Source organism: Raphanus sativus, chromosome 5, assembly GCF_000801105.2.
Source record: "Raphanus sativus cultivar WK10039 chromosome 5, ASM80110v3, whole genome shotgun sequence".
Taxonomy (NCBI): Eukaryota; Viridiplantae; Streptophyta; class Magnoliopsida; order Brassicales; family Brassicaceae; genus Raphanus; species Raphanus sativus.
Genome location: NC_079515.1, coordinates 20944129 through 20962255, shown reverse-complemented (window position 1 = coordinate 20962255; position 18127 = coordinate 20944129). Strand labels below are relative to the sequence as shown.

General features: G+C 35.7%; 2 protein-coding genes and 1 pseudogene across 3 annotated transcripts; 2 read left to right on the top strand and 1 right to left on the bottom strand.

The window, feature by feature from the left end:
• The first annotated feature begins 1912 nt into the window (after positions 1-1912).
• On the top strand, positions 1913-6797 carry LOC108825432 (uncharacterized). The gene is given in 8 exon segments (XM_056985772.1): positions 1913-2325; positions 2417-2847; positions 2850-3359; positions 3483-4152; positions 4252-4628; positions 4773-4907; positions 5116-6111; positions 6199-6797. Coding segments are annotated over 8 exon segments (4092 nt in total). The 5' UTR covers positions 1913-1939; the 3' UTR covers positions 6786-6797.
• A 2457-nt stretch (positions 6798-9254) lies between these two features.
• Positions 9255-12043, bottom strand: LOC108858483 (BRCA1-associated RING domain protein 1-like; annotated as a pseudogene).
• Positions 12044-12361: 318 nt separating this feature from the next.
• On the top strand, positions 12362-17571 carry LOC108857837 (phospholipid--sterol O-acyltransferase). 2 transcript variants are annotated; one of them, XM_018631860.2, is made up of 16 exons: positions 12362-12722; positions 13136-13271; positions 13376-13520; positions 13614-13783; positions 13862-13938; positions 14273-14489; positions 14583-14736; positions 15114-15213; positions 15351-15445; positions 15739-15790; positions 15932-16003; positions 16249-16417; positions 16778-16882; positions 16951-17035; positions 17135-17230; positions 17325-17571. In XM_018631860.2, exons 1-15 carry the CDS (start codon positions 12480-12482, stop codon positions 17214-17216), a joined length of 1902 nt encoding a protein of 633 aa, XP_018487362.1. In that variant the 5' UTR covers positions 12362-12479; the 3' UTR covers positions 17217-17230; positions 17325-17571. The 2 variants fall into 2 exon arrangements, with proteins under 2 accessions (XP_018487362.1, XP_018487361.1); XM_018631859.2 differs by having other exon boundaries at positions 12363-12722; positions 14562-14736.
• The last annotated feature ends 556 nt before the right edge of the window (positions 17572-18127 follow it).

Genomic DNA, 18127 nt, shown 5'->3' with positions numbered 1-18127 from the left:
GTAAGTTTATATGTAACACAAGCTATGTATACTTCATGATCCATTTACTATGTATCAAAAACGTATTTTTATATGTAACACAAGCTTTAATCTATTACATTTTGTATTTTTTCATATGTTCTCAGTATGAAAAAATTAATGTAATATTGATAGCACTCTAAAATGTTTTTCTAAACAAATATAGAAATAATTTTTAAGAGAAACGATTTTAAAAATAGCTGTTACGATTTATCTGAAAGTCTAAAATATGAGATCTACAATTAAATATTATTGTGATCTTAACTAAAGTAATTGTACTATCTGTTATGTAGAGAATCTTAACTAAAGTAATTCTCAATTATGATAGTTATGTAGAGAATCTTAACTAATATAGGACTCTAAATTTTGTGGACATTATCAAATTTTCTATCATCCCGCCCATAAATTTAATTCAAAACATTTCGTAACTCTATCCATTAAGATAAAATTTACACTACATGAACAGAATGTGCAGCAGTCACTGAAGAATTACAAACCTATTTCAATTGTTGATTCTACTATCCAGTAAGCTATCTGTTATTGGTGATAAGTTTAGATTATAGTATAGTTATATACAATGATAGCTAATGATCTATAAGCCTCACTATATTCACAGGATATGAAAAGAAAGCATGTTGCTCCTATTGGAGCTGATGGTCATTGGAAACCTTCACGATCTGAATTTAGTCAAAGAACTCGTGTTTCCTCTCAAACCAAAGATGTGCCCTTGCAGACAGTTTTTTCAAGACTTTTATATGATGTCACCAATAAAAACTACAGATCAAGGGCTCATCCACGAGTAACTGTGTCTAAACCTAAAAACAAGCGAGGTTCTTCTCTATTCTAAACTATGTCTATGTTGACTTACTAAGTTTATATTACCATTCAACTCACATCTTATTATTTGGTGTAGTTTTTTCTTTACTAGAAACCAATGATAGTCCTAATCAAAAGAAAAGAAGTCAGTTTAATAAAGGTACATCCTTCATACTGCCCCATTATCAGAAGTTTTAACAAAAGACTCACCGAGATGCATAGACCTTTTTAATTTCATTAACTAATTCATTTTATAATGCACACATCTCAGCTATCTACACTGGATCATGTCCGAGCCAGCTCATATTTGAAAGACAACAAGTACCAATCCCTAAAGGACCAAACACAAAGACCAGAGAAACGCCTAGAGATTCAGGAATGTCCACTTTTGAAAGACAACATAGAGGTATTTTCATTAATAAACTACCAGAATCATTAGTTACTCTTTTCAAAATAGTGACTTGCTACCATGCCTACATGTTGATACTTTAAATAACAGATTCGAGTTATCCTGCAAGCATCTCAGCTACCTACATTGGATCATGCCCAGGTCAACTTATGAATGAAAAACAACACACACCAGTTCACAGAATGTCAAATGCAAAGACCACAGAAACGCCAAGAAAGGGCGGAAAGAATATATCTGACGATTTAGAACCAAACGGTTCACGTGTTGATTCATTTGATGAAGGTATTTTGTACCACCATGTTTAAACTTACATTTCGTTTCTGATACTCTGGCTATTTTATATATACGTGCAGATTTACAGGGCAACATGGATGAGTTTGATGATCTAGAATTTGAATGTAGTAGTGACGAAAGTTATGATACTGATCATTCAGATGGTGAACAATCTATTGAGCTTCAACCAGAGATTGTCGACCAATCTGAACGAGTTAGTTTTCTGGCAGCCATGTTTAAAAAAACATTCTCTGAAGTGAAGAAAAAGGTCAAACCAGTGCCGCCCAAAGAAGATGGTTAGTTTAATTACTTAAGTTGTATTTTAACAGTGGAAGATGTTTTCCTAACCTACATTTTTTTAATTTACCAGACTATATTGATGAGGGTGACCCAGATCACGCTTGTGTTCATTGTGGAGCTATTATGTGGTATGGTGAACGCATAAACAAGAGCAAATATAGACGCAAACCTATATTTACTTTGTGTTGCATGCAAGGACAGGTTCAGTTGCCATTTTTAAAGAAACCCCCTGATCTTATAATGAACCTTCTAACAGGAGATGATAAGCTAAGCAAGCATTTTCAAAAGAATACGAGAGCCTATAATATGGTTTTCTCTTTCACATCTCTTGGTGGGAAGGTAGTGAATTCTCTAAACAAGGGACAAGGACCACAGATGTTTCAGCTTCATGGTGAAAACTATCATTTGATGGGAAGTCTAACACCACCTGAAGGAGACTATGCTAAATTTGGACAGCTATACATTGTGGATACAGAGAATGAAGTTGAAAACAGATTTAATGCTCTAAGGTAGTTTTCTTTTTCCTAATATGCTTCTATATTTTTTTTATACTACGGTTCTATTTATAAACTAACTGGTTGTTATTTTCTATGTTACCAGCAAGTCCAAAAAATCCTCCTCGCTTAGTAAGAAAGATGGGTTGAAGAAGGAAATTATTCTTCCTATTATCGAGATGTTGAATGCTGTTAATCCATATGTTGAGCGGTTTCGATCAGCTAGAGAGAGATTTGTGGAGAATCCTCAAAAGACTTTCCATATGCGAATTGTCAGTAGAAGTGATAAAGATGGTAGGACATATAATATGCCAACTGCATCTGAGGTGGCTGCGTTGATTCCTGGGGATTTTAATTTAGGAATGGACAAGCGGGATATTGTTCTACAGCATAAGACTGGACGACTTACCAGGATTGATGAGATTCACCTCTCCTATCTAGCACTGCAATATCCTCTAATATTTGTTTATGGTGAAGATGGTTTCAAGGTTGGTATTAAAAAAGGTGTCACAGAAGCTACAAAGAAACTCAAAAAGGATACTTCAGTATGCGGCAGTTTTTTGCTTTTCGGCTGCAAGAGCGGGAAAATGAGTCACATATTCTGCTTTATTCAAGAAGGTTATTTCAGCAATTCATAGTGGACGCCTATACTACTATCGAATCTAACAGACTGAGGTATTTGAAGTTTAACCAGACATGCTTGCGTTCAGATAGTTATGACTCCATTAAGGAGTCTGAAAATGCTGGGAACTTGGACATGGATGAACAAGGTCAACAATTTGTTCTACCAGCTACTTTCACTGGGGGTCCAAGATACATGAAGAATATGTACTTAGACGCTATGGCCATTTGCAGACATTTTGGTTTCCCAGACCTTTTCATCACATTCACATGCAATCCAAAATGGCCAGAAATTACCAGATTTCTTCAGAAAAGAGGATTGAATTCAGATGACAGACCAGAGATTATTTGTCGAATATTTAAGATGAAGCTCGATGCTTTGATGAACGATTTGACAAAAAAGAATATCCTCGGAAAGACATCTACGTGTAAGTTTTCCTTTAATTATCATTTTTAGCGATTTAAGACATGTGATAAGTTCGATATTGAATTTATTGTTTCTATCCTGTTCTAACAATACTTTTTCTTTTTGTGTTTTTTTTATATTTCAGCTATGTATACTGTGGAGTTTCAGAAGAGAGGATTGCCACACGCTCACATTCTGCTTTTTATGCATCCTTCATCCAAATTTCCAAAAACAGAAGACATTGATAAAATCATATCAGCTGAGATCCCAGATAAATCATCTGATCCAGATCTTTACAATGTTGTTAAGGATATGATGATTCATGGTCCGTGTGGAGCTGCTAATATGAACTCTCCTTGTATGGAAAATGGGCAGTGTTCGAAGATGTTTCCTAAACCTTTTGCAGACAGTACTAGAGTGAAAAAGGATGGATTTCCGGTTTATAGAAGACGCGACCAGTCAACCTGTTTTGTTGAGAAGAATGGTTTGAAATGTGATAACAGATGGGTCATCCCTTACAACAGGACACTCTCTCTTCGTTACCGAGCTCACATTAATGTTGAGTGGTGCAACCAAGTTGGTTCTATTAAGTATTTATTTAAATACATTAATAAAGGATCTGACCGTGTTACAGTAGTCGTAGAACCACCAGAGCCACAAGTTCCGAGCTCAGCAGGATCGTTCTCACAGACAGCGAATGGTGGTGAGCCACAAGTTCCGAGCTCAGCAGGATCGTTCTCACAGACAGCGATTGGTGGTGACGTTTTGACAGGGGAGATTAAAAAGAATGAAATAAAGGATTTCTTTGATTGCAGGTAATTTAATAAGTGACTTTGCCAATGTGTACGACGTTCACAGATTCTTATTCTTTTATTTGGAATCTGTCCTAACTTCTATATTTATGATTTTTGTAGATATGTTTCTACTTGTGAAGGAGCATGGAGGATTTTTGCCTTTCCAATACATTACAGATCCACAGCTGTTGAGAAACTTTCATTTCATCTACCAGGGAAACAAAATGTTATTTTCAGAGGGAAGGACAAACTGAAGGATGTTGTTGGTCGTAAACTCATCGAGAACACAATGTTTTTGGCGTGGTTCAAGCTGAATGAAGTTGATGCTTTTGCTCGGACTCTGACATATATTCAGATTCCCAACTATTACACCTACTCGAAAAGTCAGAAGAAGTTCACCAGAAGGAAACAAGGCTTCAGTGTTGGAAGAATTAATTATGCTCCACGTAAGCAAGAAAGTGCTTATTATTTGAGAGTATTGTTGAACTATGTCAGAGGTCCTACCAGCTATGATGATATTAAAACCTACAATGGTGTGGTTTATGCGACCTACAAAGAGGCATGTTATGCTCGGGGGATTTTGGATGATGACCAGGAGTACATAGATGACTTAGTGAGGCGATCTTATGACAGTTCTGCAGCTGTTGTTCGTGGTCTTTTTGTTCTAATGCTTCTGTCAAATAGTTTGTCTCAACCAGAGGTTGTTTGGGAAAAAACTTGGGAATTGTTATCTGAAGATATTGAGTACAATAGAAGAATGCATTTCAACAGGCCAGGTACTATATCTTATATTTTTAGTTTAACGTTCTTTGGTTCCTTAATCTATACGTTATTTAATATTGCACTTGATATAGATGGTGCGTCATTAAATTTTATAATTTTTTCTAATTTTGGCAGGACTTATACTCAGTGACAGTGAGAAGAAACTATATGCTCTTATAGAGATTGAGAAGCTTATGAAAAGAAACGGGAGTTCACTGTCAGTATATGAGTCTATGCCTAAGCTGCCTCCCGAATTCAAACCGATTGAAAATGTTTTGATCTTGGATGAGCTAAATTACGATCTTGATGAATTGCAAGCCACTCATGATAGAGATATTCTGTTGATGACTACTGAACAAAGAAAGATATATGATGAGATCATCGGTGCTGTTTTTGAAGAAAGAGGTGGAATGTTCTTTGTTTATGGGTTTGGTGGCACTGGAAAAACTTTTCTTTGGCAGATTCTATCAGCTGCGGTTAGGTGTAGGGGAGATATTGTTCTTAATACTGCATCAAGTGGAATTGCTTCTCTGTTGTTGCAAGGTGGTAGGACTGCTCATTCACGTTTTGGCATACCCATCAATCCAGATGAGTTTACTACATGTTCATTGACTCATGGATCAGATAAATCTAATTTGATAAAAGAGGCATCTCTAATCATTTGGGATGAAGCACCAATGATGAGCAAGCATTGTTTTGAATCTTTAGACAGGAGTTTAAAGGATCTGATGAAGATGGTGAATCACGACAATAAGCCTTTTGGTGGGAAGGTTATTGTGTTTGGAGGTGATTTTCGACAAGTTCTTCCTGTGATTACTGGAGGTAGTAGAGCTGAGATTGTGTTGTCTGCCATGAATTCATCATATCTATGGGATCATTGCAAGGTTCTGAAACTTACTAAGAACATGAGATTGGCTTCAAACAATCTCACTGATGTAGAAGCAAACGATTTGAAAGAATTTTCTGAGTGGATTTTGGCTGTTGGGGATGGGAGAATAGCAGAGCCGAATGATGGGGAGGCCTTAATTGATATTCTAGAAGAGTTTCTAATTATGGACCCAAATGATCCTATAGAAACTATTTGTCATGCCATTTATGGAGATACTGATTCACTAAGAGGAATTAAAGATCCTAAGTTTTTCCAACAGAGAGCAATCTTGTGTCCAACTAATGAGGATGTGAATATGATTAATGATCATATGTTATCTAAACTTGATGGTAAGGCAGTTGTGATATTTTATTACATGTGTTTCGTTATCATTTACTTACGCTAACTTATTTTTAAATTTTGTTTTTATTCTTCAGGAGAAGAAATGGTTTATACTTCATCAGACAGTATAGATCCATCTGATACTGCTTCAGTCAACAATGACGCCCTCAGTAAAGACTTCCTAAACAGCATTAAAGTTTCTGGTCTACCAAACCATAGTCTGAGATTGAAGATTGGTTGTCCTGTTATGTTGCTTAGGAATATTAACCCTAACGAAGGTTTAATGAATGGAACAAGATTGCAAATAACTCAGCTTATGGATTTTATGGTGGAAGCTAGGATCTTAACTGGTAAGCAGGTTGGTGAAATCGCTTATATTCCAAGATTATTGATCACTCCAACAGATAAAAGACTTCCTTTTAAGATGCGTAGAAGACAATTGCCTTTAGCAGTGGCTTTTGCAATAACCATCAACAAAAGTCAAGGACAGTCATTGTCTGAGGTGGGATTATTTCTTCCTAGACCAGTATTTTTTCATGGACAGCTTTATGTTGCCATTTCAAGGGTTACATCCAAGAAAGGTTTGAAAGTGTTGATCGTGGATAAAGATGGGAAGCCGCAAAGGAAAACTACTAATGTTGTTTTCAAAGAGGTTTTTAGTAATCTTGAAAACAGAGTGTAGTGATGAAAGTCTTTCAAACCGAGTTTGTTTTGTTTCATTTTGTTTGCTTAGTGCTTTATAAACATTTATTGGTTTGTTTTGGATGGACTACATTTGAATTGATTTTTCATAGTAGTTTCGTTTGTGAAGCCTAAATAAATTCAGTTTGTTGTTCTATTTTGATTTTTCATAGTAATTTCGTATGTGAAGCCTAAATAAATTAAGTTTGTTATTCTATTTACCAACTAAAAAGATAACTCTACTTTTTTCTATGAACCTAATAGATATTTTAAATCAAATGACATGTTTCTGATCATCATGTTTTGATCGAAAAGAAAATATAGTTTGTTATCCACTCAAACTAATCCTAAATCTAAGACATTTTAAAAATAGATAGAACAATCAATCATAAAACCAACACCAGATATACAACTACCACTGTGCTTTTAATTTCAAACCAGTCAATTGCATATTTAAATCCAAGTATTTGTACAATCCTAAACAATGTGACACCTATGATGATTTTACTGTTTATTTCTAAATTCCTCAATTCATCAACATTGAAGATAGTACTAACCTTTATTTCTGAATTTGGTTCTGTGGACTATTCCAATGAATAATGCGATGTTTGTCTTTTATCCAATCCTCACCAATAACCTAACCAATATATATATATATGTCAAGGAGTTTTATTAGTTAGCGAAAGTTAATCAAGAACACATAATTTAAAAAAACAGAATAAGAAGACAAACAACAGAGTTTAAAATAGGAAATATAGATATCTAATATGTAGAAATAAACTCTCGCACTTAACTTTTTGGAAGATGAATCTTTGGAAGATGAATATACGTATGCTCTTCTTATGTCTTTAGAAAATGAATCTTTGGTTACCTGTCCACAAAAAAAAGACTACTCCATTATTCATGGACATAAACAAATGTTTCTCAGTGCTGATTAAACAAGTTAATACAACGAAAGTAAATAAACTTATCTTTTTCATTGAAGTCCCTTCACCCCTCACTGATGCAAGTCGACAATCACTCAAATACATGAAACATGCACATATTAACAAAGATATAAGTCATATGAATATAACCTGTGATCGTAATAAACTATTGTAGATATCTAATTTGTAGAAATAAACTCTCGCACTTAACTTTTTGTAAGAGGAATATCTATGCTCTTCTTATGTCTTTAGAATTACCTGTCCATAAAAAAATATTACTCCATTATTCATGGACATAAACAAATGTTTCTCAGTGCTAATTAAACTAATACAACGATATTTAAAAAACTTATCTTTTCCATTGCAGTCCCTTCACCCCTCACTGATGCAAGTCGACAATCGCTCAAATACATGAAACATGCACATATTAACAAAGATATAAGTCATATGAATATAACCTCAATAGTAATTACAAAATTTGATGTCTATTAAAACATTGTTATCTAAGTCCCAACATTCAAACAATACAAAATCGTTTTGTCAAGTACAAAACAGATAATTAATACTAAAGCCTGTCAATTTTTTATAAAAGATTTCAAACGAATACACATCTGAATAGTAATACCAAACGACTGCAAATTTTAGAAAAGATATAAAACCCAAACTTTATATATATAATTTTCATGTCTAAATCTTTTTGAAAATATCAAACAGAAGGAAAAGGTAAATATTTGCTTCAGATGATGTCTACAGAGACTTACTTTTTGGTTGCATGTCTTCGAAGAAGATGGTGATGGTCCTTGGAGCCAAAGAATGTTTTGACAGATTATTATTCTGGTTGATCTAGAAGTAGAGGTGAGAGATCTGTCAACATGTGAAAGATATATAAACAATTTTTAGGATTTCGCAATTGCTTAGTATTAATGAAAACTAACAAAATCTAAATAATCTAACCTTAAATCAGAACTTCGAACCTGTTGGTGGTGATAGAGAGAACGCTTTTGATTCTAGAATTTAGTGAAGAATGAGTTTGATATCTGGTCGTGAAACGCAATTGAAAACAGAACCACCGACTGGAGAAGACGAAAAGAAAAGTAAAGTTGTTGATTTTTTTACCAACACGTTAAAGTAGTTGATGTTCCCGGAAAAAAAAAAGAAGTGGGCTTAACTTTATTTGATTAAACTATATTGTATTTAACTAATGGGCTAATCCATAATAATTATGATCTATTCTATAATATGGGCCTAAAGTTCTAAAATATATTATTCTCAAAAGCATATCTCTTCCCAATTGTGTTTCGTAAATTAAAAACTTTGGCCCATCAGATTATATACACATCAAAAACAAAACAAAAAAACAAAAATTAGTTACTTATGGTCGAATTATAAACAAAAACAAATCATATAATCTAATCTTTATAGTTAGCCACATATTTGTTCAAATAATATCCGCGCACAGCGCGGGTCTGGATCTAGTGTAACTTATAAGTTATAACAATCTTAAATATATGGTGTGATGTAACTGAAACATTTATTTATCTAAGTTAGCTGATCATAGGATGTAACTTATAACTAGCAATGGATTTCAAGAGCCAAGTGTGACCAAACCATCCTTGACCATGTTTTGCTTGATAAAGTTTCTGCTTCATTTGCTCTTTGCCAAATAATTGTCACTTCTTCACCTAAACCACATCCTGGTGGTGGATCAATGTTGTACACCACAATTGTTGATGATCTTTGGTCATCCACATTGTCTTCTGCGCTTAGTTCATCCTCTGTTTTCAATATCGTACCACCTGCGACTTTGACTAGGTTCTGAAGGTCCTCTTTGTACCTTTTGAAAAAATCTCCGTAAAAATAGAATTTCAAGCCATCAAAGAGCTTTAGTTTCTGCTTGACAAAGAACAAAACGAGTGAGATATCCAAACATAACACTTTCAAATTTTTTTTTTTTGTTTGATTTACTTACATTAGATTCTGCTCCGAGTCTTGCGGTTTTTGGTCCATCTTCACATCCTTGAGTGTCGATATGAATTTCATATTGTTCTTCATCAACAGGTAGAGAAGCTTCAAGGTTTGCTTTCATCCCTGGAAACAATTACACTTGATCTATGTAAGATAACGATTTATATTACTGGCAATAGTAAAGATAAATGAGCAATCTAACTTACAGTTTGCATTGATAATCCACTTCCCGCTGAGAATTCCAATAAGCACCTTTAAGGTTCTTGTGCAAGCTCCTTTCTCGTTTGTAGAAGCAATCACATGTGTAAGACTTGGGTTCCAGTATCTTGATATTGTTGCATTGAATTTAGCAGCTAACTTTTCTATCAGGCGCTGGGGAATAACAATGCAATGAAAAATTTAGTTTTTTTTTGTTTGAAAGCAAAAAGTTTATTAACTTCTTTTTCGAGTGTGTTATGGTAAGAAGAACATCTTAGAACTGACCTTATCATCTTGAGAGAGTGCTGATCCACACAGAACAATGTCTTTTGTCATTCCAGGTTTGTTTTCCAGCGAACAAAGTTCATCAATTTTTTTGAGGGAACAAATAAATGAGAATCATTATTCTATTAGTAATATATCAAGAAAAACTGATAATATGCTGAAAATGATTTCATATGTTTCCGGTAAGGGGTCAGCTTTAGGTAGACGACTATGAGGTCTAGACTTCTCGCTTGGGAATTTGACTGAAGAATGAGCCGGACAAAGCAGAAGAAAATCTTCATGTAAGGAGTAAGGACCAAGAAATCACTTTCACATTAAAATTGGAACTTTGGTAAGTACGTAATTACTATATGGAGATGATAATGTGACGGCACATATATTATCCCACCGGCATCTGGACATCTCCCGTGCACATGAAACATGGTAGCTCATGCGGCAAGACTTCACATAGCAGCCTAAGGCAGCCCCTTTCAGACTACATTTGGTGCACTTGATTTTCATTCCTCTAGCCAGCTCTGCTTTCAGGTTCTTCACTGTGTCATCTTCGTAGTAAACTCGTGGTGCCCTGAAACATTCATTTAGCAGCAGCTTTAATATATTTATCACTCAGAAATATTTAACATTCTCGCTTACATTTTATACATGAATTTCTAAAAACGATTTTAAAGTTTGTAGGTTTTGTTTCGTTTACCATTCAATACATGCTGTGGACATGGATAACATTGGATCTAAAGATGTCATCTCCAACCACCGGACTTCCTCTGGAGTAATGCAGCATTTCTCCAGTGGCCTAACGAAACATCGCTCCAGCCAATTGAGTTAAGACCTTACAGCAACAGAATACTCAGTTAAGATCAGAGGACATGAGAAAGATTTTTTTACCTCAGATACCCTAGCAGATTGGCAGAACCCACATATGGTTATATTGGATGATGGTTGATCTGAAATTACAGATGGGGTCAGATCTGATGACTTTGAGGTATTCTCAATCAGCTGATCATCAGAGTTTGCAGTGTAGTTGTTCTTGAAGTCTACATCACCATCTCTTTGCATCAAATTTTTCTGCCTCTTAGGGACCTTTTAGCGATTTTCCATTGCTTCATAAGCAGTGATGTCACACTTTCTTTTTAGAACTTGTTCTGTGTTACTTTCAGGTAACTGCTGAAGAATTAAGAAAAAAAGATTGATGCACATCTTAAATGGGGATATCTCAAGGGCAAAACATAAACTCAGATAATAATTCAAAAACTGAAGCATACCCAGTTTCAGTTTGATTCAACCGTCTTGTGGGCTGTTGGAACTGTTATGAATCTGTAACTGTGGGAGATAAAGACCAACAGCTGCGTTCAAGCTTTTGTATATGCTTATAACACTCTCCATAGAATGCAGATTCCTCCTAGCTGTACATGAATAATTGCATACTCTTTCAACATAAATAATTCCAAGAAAGATACAAATCGATTATCATTTGATTATATGAATATTTAATTGAATTTACCTTCTTGGGATGTTTGGATTTGCAAACGGGACAGCCTGATTCAACATGTGACGATTCATGGATACATGAACTGCAAAATTATTTCCGGAAATATAAGAATCGATTTGAAATCAAAAACTTAAGCGAATCTTTAAAAAGTAACAGATAAGTATAGTTGGATTCACTCGCAGAAGACGTGATCACAAGGAAGCAACACTGGTTGGTTAAGCAATTTCAAGCTGCGATTTAATGCAAATCAGTTGTTACGATTCCAAGAACAACATGAGAGTAATTAACTAAAAAAATTAGGAAGCTATAGACTAACCATAGAGAGCACTTGAGCTCCAGACCGAGCTTCTGAAGATGAAGAATCCATGGATTCATCAACATACTGGTGAAATTCGCCATTACTGTACGGAATGAGATCTAGATGACAGAAATCTCTTAAAGCCATAGTTTCGTCTCCGTTCGATGGGTATTTACTTAGAGAGTGAAGGATACGTGTCATGCCCATATACAATGGTGAGAAGAAAGAAGGGGGAGATGCTAATTTAATTAGGCGGGAGAAATGCGATTTAAATAAAATCCGCTTGTTTGCTAAAAAAGTTGAAATATTTTAAATTTTCTAAGTAAAAGGCCCAGTAAAGCCCATTAGTTTGCTAGCATGTAACCCTCTCGATCACTACGAAGGTTATCGCCTTGCATCATAGCCACCACGTAGGGGCATAATTGGAAAGTTAGGACGCTTCCAAAAACTATTCAACTCTCCACACTCTCTCTCTCTCCTCTTTCCTCCAAAAACTCTGGCGATGGAATGAGACGTAGTTAGATACGACAGCGACCGATGGCAGCTGATTTGAAATCTGTAACGGCCTTATGCACCGTACTCGCCGTCGTTATCTTGCTTTTCCGTGGCGGTGCGGCGGTGGAGGATGAGACCGAGTTTCACGGCGACTACTCGAAGCTGTCAGGTATAATCATTCCGGGATTCGCGTCGACACAGCTGCGAGCGTGGTCGATGCTCGACTGTCCATACACTCCGCTGGACTTCAATCCTCTCGACCTCGTTTGGCTAGACACCACTAAGGTACGTGATCTTTCGTTTCACCTCTTTGTTTTTCGATTCGAGTTCCGTTGTTGATGAATCTCCATGCGAGATAGTGCAACGAAGCAAGTATCATATCTCTTATTGACTGATCAGTTTTTCAACGTTTGAGGTCTCTTGTTTCCTCGTTTATCTTGTTGAATAAATCATGCTGATCTTTTCTCAATAGAGGTGAAGAGAATAGCTGAATCTGCGTGATCTTTTTCCTTCGCGTTTGGGCTCACTGAATGCGTTCGACCGAATGTGACTATTTGCGTATTCTTAAATCAAAATGTTAGGTCGTTATAACTGTTGTTGGAGTTACCACTCGTGGAATCTTCGAAATGTTCTTCCTATGCATTGCGATTCGTTTAGTAGTTTTTATCACTGATGGATTTCTTGGATTCCTTTTGCAGCTTCTCTCTGCTGTCAACTGCTGGTTTAAGTGTATGGTGCTAGATCCTTATAATCAAACGGATCATCCCGAGTGTAAGTCACGCCCTGACAGTGGTCTTTCAGCGATCACGGAATTGGATCCAGGTTACATAACAGGTAATTTTTCATTTTTTTTTAATCTTTCTTTGAAGTTTCTTAGAATTCAAACTCGTTTTGTTGTGATAGTACGGTTAAGTAATTAGCCTTTGGTTAATCTTCAGGTCCTCTTTCTACTGTCTGGAAAGAGTGGCTTAAGTGGTGTGTTGAGTTTGGCATAGAGGCTAATGCAATCGTCGCTGTCCCTTACGATTGGAGATTGTCACCAACCAAATTGGAAGAGCGTGATCTTTACTTTCACAAGCTCAAGTTAGTCCTCACCAGGCTTATGTTTTTTTTTCTCTCTTTTATTTATTTACTGTAAGATAAGCAAAGAACTCTGGTCTTTTTTTCTTTTTGCAGGTTGACCTTTGAAACTGCTTTAAAGCTCCGTGGTGGTCCTTCTATAGTTTTTGCTCATTCTATGGGTAATAATGTCTTCAGATACTTTCTGGAATGGCTGAGGCTAGAAATTGCACCAAAACATTACTTCGAGTGGCTTGATCAGCATATCCATGCTTATTTCGCTGTTGGTACTGGCCAATTATTTTTACTCTACATTTTGCTTGTCCTCTAAGCTGGAGAGTCCACCTAATATATTCTTCATGTAGGAGCTCCTCTTCTTGGTTCAGTTGAGGCAATCAAATCTACTCTATCTGGTGTAACGTTTGGCCTTCCTATTTCTGAGGTTACCTCTGACTTCCTTTTAGTATCAGGGAGTTAGTATCCACCAGGTCTTATTATACACTTCAAAAGTATTGTTTTTGCTGATCGAGCAACTGTACTTGATATGGTATATATGTAGGTTTTGAATTGGGTAGTTATCAGCCAACATATGTGGGTAATATGTTTGTCCTAATACAACCGAACTGATGTACTCAGATTTAATTTCCATATTACTATGGTAGATTCCTAGTTGAGAAGAAGCTTTTACTGAGATCTTTAAACTCAGTATTCCGGGGTTTGTTTATGAAAACTATGTGAGATATTGACATGCGCCTCTTATGTTGGCAAGGCTTCAGGGAACTGCTCGACTGTTGTCCAATTCTTTCCCTTCTTCGTTGTGGCTTATGCCATTTTCAAAGAACTGCAAGGGTGATAACACCTTCTGGACGCATTTTTCTGGGGGTGCTGCAAAGAAAGATAAGCGTGTATACCACTGTACTGACGAGGAATATGAATCAAAATATTCCGGCTGGCCGACGAATATCATCAACATTGAAATCCCTTCCACTAACAGTAAGACTTGGTATATGCATTTTGTTCATTCTGATATCTTGGTTGATTTATTCAACACAACTCAATTTTTAGGCCGTGATGCGTATGCGTCAGTTACAGAAGCAGTTCAAGCCAACATGACGAACTTGGAATGTGGTCTCCCAACTCTATTGTCTTTCACTGCACGTGAATTGGCAGATGGGTCTCTTTTCAAAGCAATTAACGACTATGACCCTGATAGCAAGAGGATGTTACACCAGTTAAAGAAGTAAGCACCTTTCTCTATGATGGCAAATATTTCTCATTAGTCATCACATGTTGACTCCTTGAACTTCAAGTTTCTTTTTGTTTAGATCTGTATATCAACTGTACATATGCTTTATCCTTCTTAATATAAGAGAAAACTGTGATCAGAATTCTTGGTTTTGATATTCAATGGTGCTCTCTCATTAACGTTATGGAATATCTATGTTGCTTGCAGTTACGATTAAGAAAGTACGTATTTCAGAATGATTCACATTGAACATTTATTCTTTGTGTAGTTATTTAGACTCTGGCATTGAATAACATGTGAAATTTATTTTTTCAAATCTTTGTCAATCATCAAAGAAAAATATACATAACATGCAAACTATGTTTTTATAGGTTATATCATGATGACCCTGTGATGAACCCTCTGACTCCCTGGGAGAGACCACCTATAAAAAATGTGTTTTGCATATATGGTTCTCATTTAAAGACAGAGGTATGACTACATATCCTGTCTGTTCTGTTACTATATTCCCTGCTTTGTTCTGCAAATTTTTTGTTTGCGCCTTATCCTCTTCCTTGCATCTTGTGCTTTTAAACGTTAAAGAAACTAAATGTATGAACATGTATTAGGTTGGTTATTACTTTGCCCCAAGTGGCAAACCTTACCCTGATAATTGGATCATAACGGATATCATTTATGAAACTGAAGGTAACCTCGTATCAAGGTAAATTCTCGCAATGGCAGCAAGTAAAATAGATGCAAGGCTTTTGTATGAATCTAGTGGCGTGTTATTTCATTTGCATCAGAAAGTTGTTACATAATTAAAATTTTAGTAGTCTTACTCGTTTACACAGTCGATGATCAGTGGGTATGAGAGGGAAGAGATGTGACATACTTGCATGAAAAATGGCACTAACATCAAATATTAACTCCAGTTTTTAACTAGGAGTGGTCTTCCTTTTTCATATTTTTTTCTTTGGAAACCATAGACACATCTTCACGCTGCTAGATCTGCAGGTCAGGAACTGTTGTTGATGGGAATGCTGGACCTATAACTGGGGATGAGACGGTAATCTCAGAAGTTGTTTTTAAATAACATTGTAGGAAAGCTACTGAAGACCAATATAATATTGCTTCTGGATGACTGCATGTTATGTATTATACTGCCGTCTCCATATTTTTGTATTGATAATCAATTTATCTGTTATAGGTACCTTATCATTCACTCTCTTGGTGCAAGAACTGGCTCGGACCTAAGGTCAACATAACAATGGCTCCCCAGGTACTCTTTTTCAGTTCCCCACCTTAAAACTCAGTGTGGGTTGTAAATTTTTCTATCTTCCACTTAAAAGTTACTTTTTTTTTGTTTGAACACAAAAAAGTTCCGGAGATACATACCACTTAAAAGTTGCTATATACCGAATTGTATAGATAATCTACAAAATTCATTTCAGTCGCCAACAGTTTTTCCTTTCTGTAAAAGAACATATCTATAGCTAACAGAAATTTTTCATTGAAAAACAACAGCCAGAACACGATGGAAGTGATGTGCATGTGGAATTAAATGTTGAACATGAGCATGGGTCAGACATCATAGCGAACATGACAAAATCACCAAGGGTTAAGTACATAACCTTCTATGAAGACTCTGAAAGCATTACAGGAAAGAGAACTGCAGTCTGGGAGCTTGATAAAAGTGAGTAACAAACATACCACTTTTTTAGAGTTTACATTGTTGTGGAGCACAACTTATTACAAAAAAAGTAGAAGAGGGAGCAAAAGAAAAGAGAGAGAGTAGGGGAGACTGTTGTCTTTGTCTCGGCTTTCTGTGACTGCTCCTACGCCATCTTTACTTGAGTTTGTATTTTTGGTTTCTATCCCCTTTTAGTTAATGCTACTCTCTTACTCTCTCTTTTCTTTGGCTCCCTCTTCTAATTTCTTTGTAATAAGTTGTGCTCCACAACAATGTAAACTCTAAAAAAGTGGTATAAATCTTAACATTTAGACCCAAAAAAAAGTATCATGCATTGGTTTCTGACTAATCATTTGTGTGCAGCAAATCACAGGAACATTGTTAGATCCCCAGTTCTAATGCGGGAGTTATGGCTTCAGATGTGGCATGACATTCAGCCTGGTGCGAAGTCCAAGTTTGTCACCAAAGGTAACACAAATGTTATTGCCTATTATTCTATTGTCTTTGGGTTTGAATATAAATACCGTGTTTCACAGCCAAGCGCGGGCCACTTAGAGATGCGGATTGCTACTGGGATTACGGGAAAGCCTGTTGTGCTTGGCAAGAATACTGTGAATACAGGTTTCCTCTCTCCCTCCTTCATCGAAAATTTCATATCTTTTATTAAGAAATCTGTAACAGTACTGATTTGGTTGTAAATATTCATGAAACCTGATGCAGATACAGTTTTGGGGATGTTCACTTAGGACAAAGTTGTAGATTGAGGAACACATCTGCGAATATGCTGCTCCAGTACATATAGATTACCTCCTTCAGGTCATTATAGTTCCCTACATTCAAGTCTCTTTCAGATTTTATACCAGAACTTTATGTTCGACTGATTTTTTTTCGCTTCTTAAATTTGTTACAGCAAAGGACCATTCCTTACTCTCTATTCTTCAAAACGTTCAAGTGCTCTCTATTTTGCTACACATTTGTTTTCTCACGCAAAGGTATTCTTTTTGTGATTATATTTTCCACTCTTTGTTGTTCAAAAAAAAAATTTATTGCTCTTGTGAGCATATGATATTTTGGTTACAGCTAGAGTGCAAACTACTTTGAAATTTACGCTAAGGTAGTTAAATCCGTATTAAAAAGCATATTTGTTAACTACATCAGCTTTTCGTGTTTACAAAACCGTTCACGTTTCCAGTTGCGTTTGAGTTCTCAAGTGCTTGATTGTTTCAAATGCAAGCATTTGAGTTGGCACTCAATCATAAACACGTTATATTTTGCATTGTTCTTATATCCTTATATATGTTATATAACCAAAATTCATTTATATAAAAGTTGAACTACAACAGGTTAAAGTAATTGTATATAAATCATATAAACAAGAGCAAGTGTGAAAATTTTACTAATTATGGGTTTTACGGTTTTGATAAGAAATTAGAAATGGGAAAAAGCGTAATTAGGTGGGGGAACTAAAGTTCTCAGTGGTTTGATGGTTTGGTTGAACATGAGTTTTGAACTTTTATACGAGTCTATACTTTATATATCGAAATTAAATGTTTTAGTCAATTTTATGGTCCCTCTCAAACTGGGGTCCTTTATCTATTTTTATTTTACTTCCCCCCCAAATTTGGTACCCTTTAAATTATAGACATGCGTTATTTTCGTGTTATTTTTTTTTCAATTTTGTTTTTGGTGTAAGTATGGCATTCTTCTTCCATT

Coding starts and splice junctions, on each gene's coding strand:
- LOC108857837 (XM_018631859.2), top strand. CDS start 12,480: ATGGCAGCTGATTTGAAATCTGTAACGGCCTTATGCACCGTACTCGCC. Junction 13,521..13,613: donor CTTTACTTTCACAAGCTCAA/GTTAGTCCTCAC, acceptor TTCTTTTTGCAG/GTTGACCTTTGAAACTGCTT. Junction 16,004..16,248: donor ACATAACAATGGCTCCCCAG/GTACTCTTTTTC, acceptor GAAAAACAACAG/CCAGAACACGATGGAAGTGA.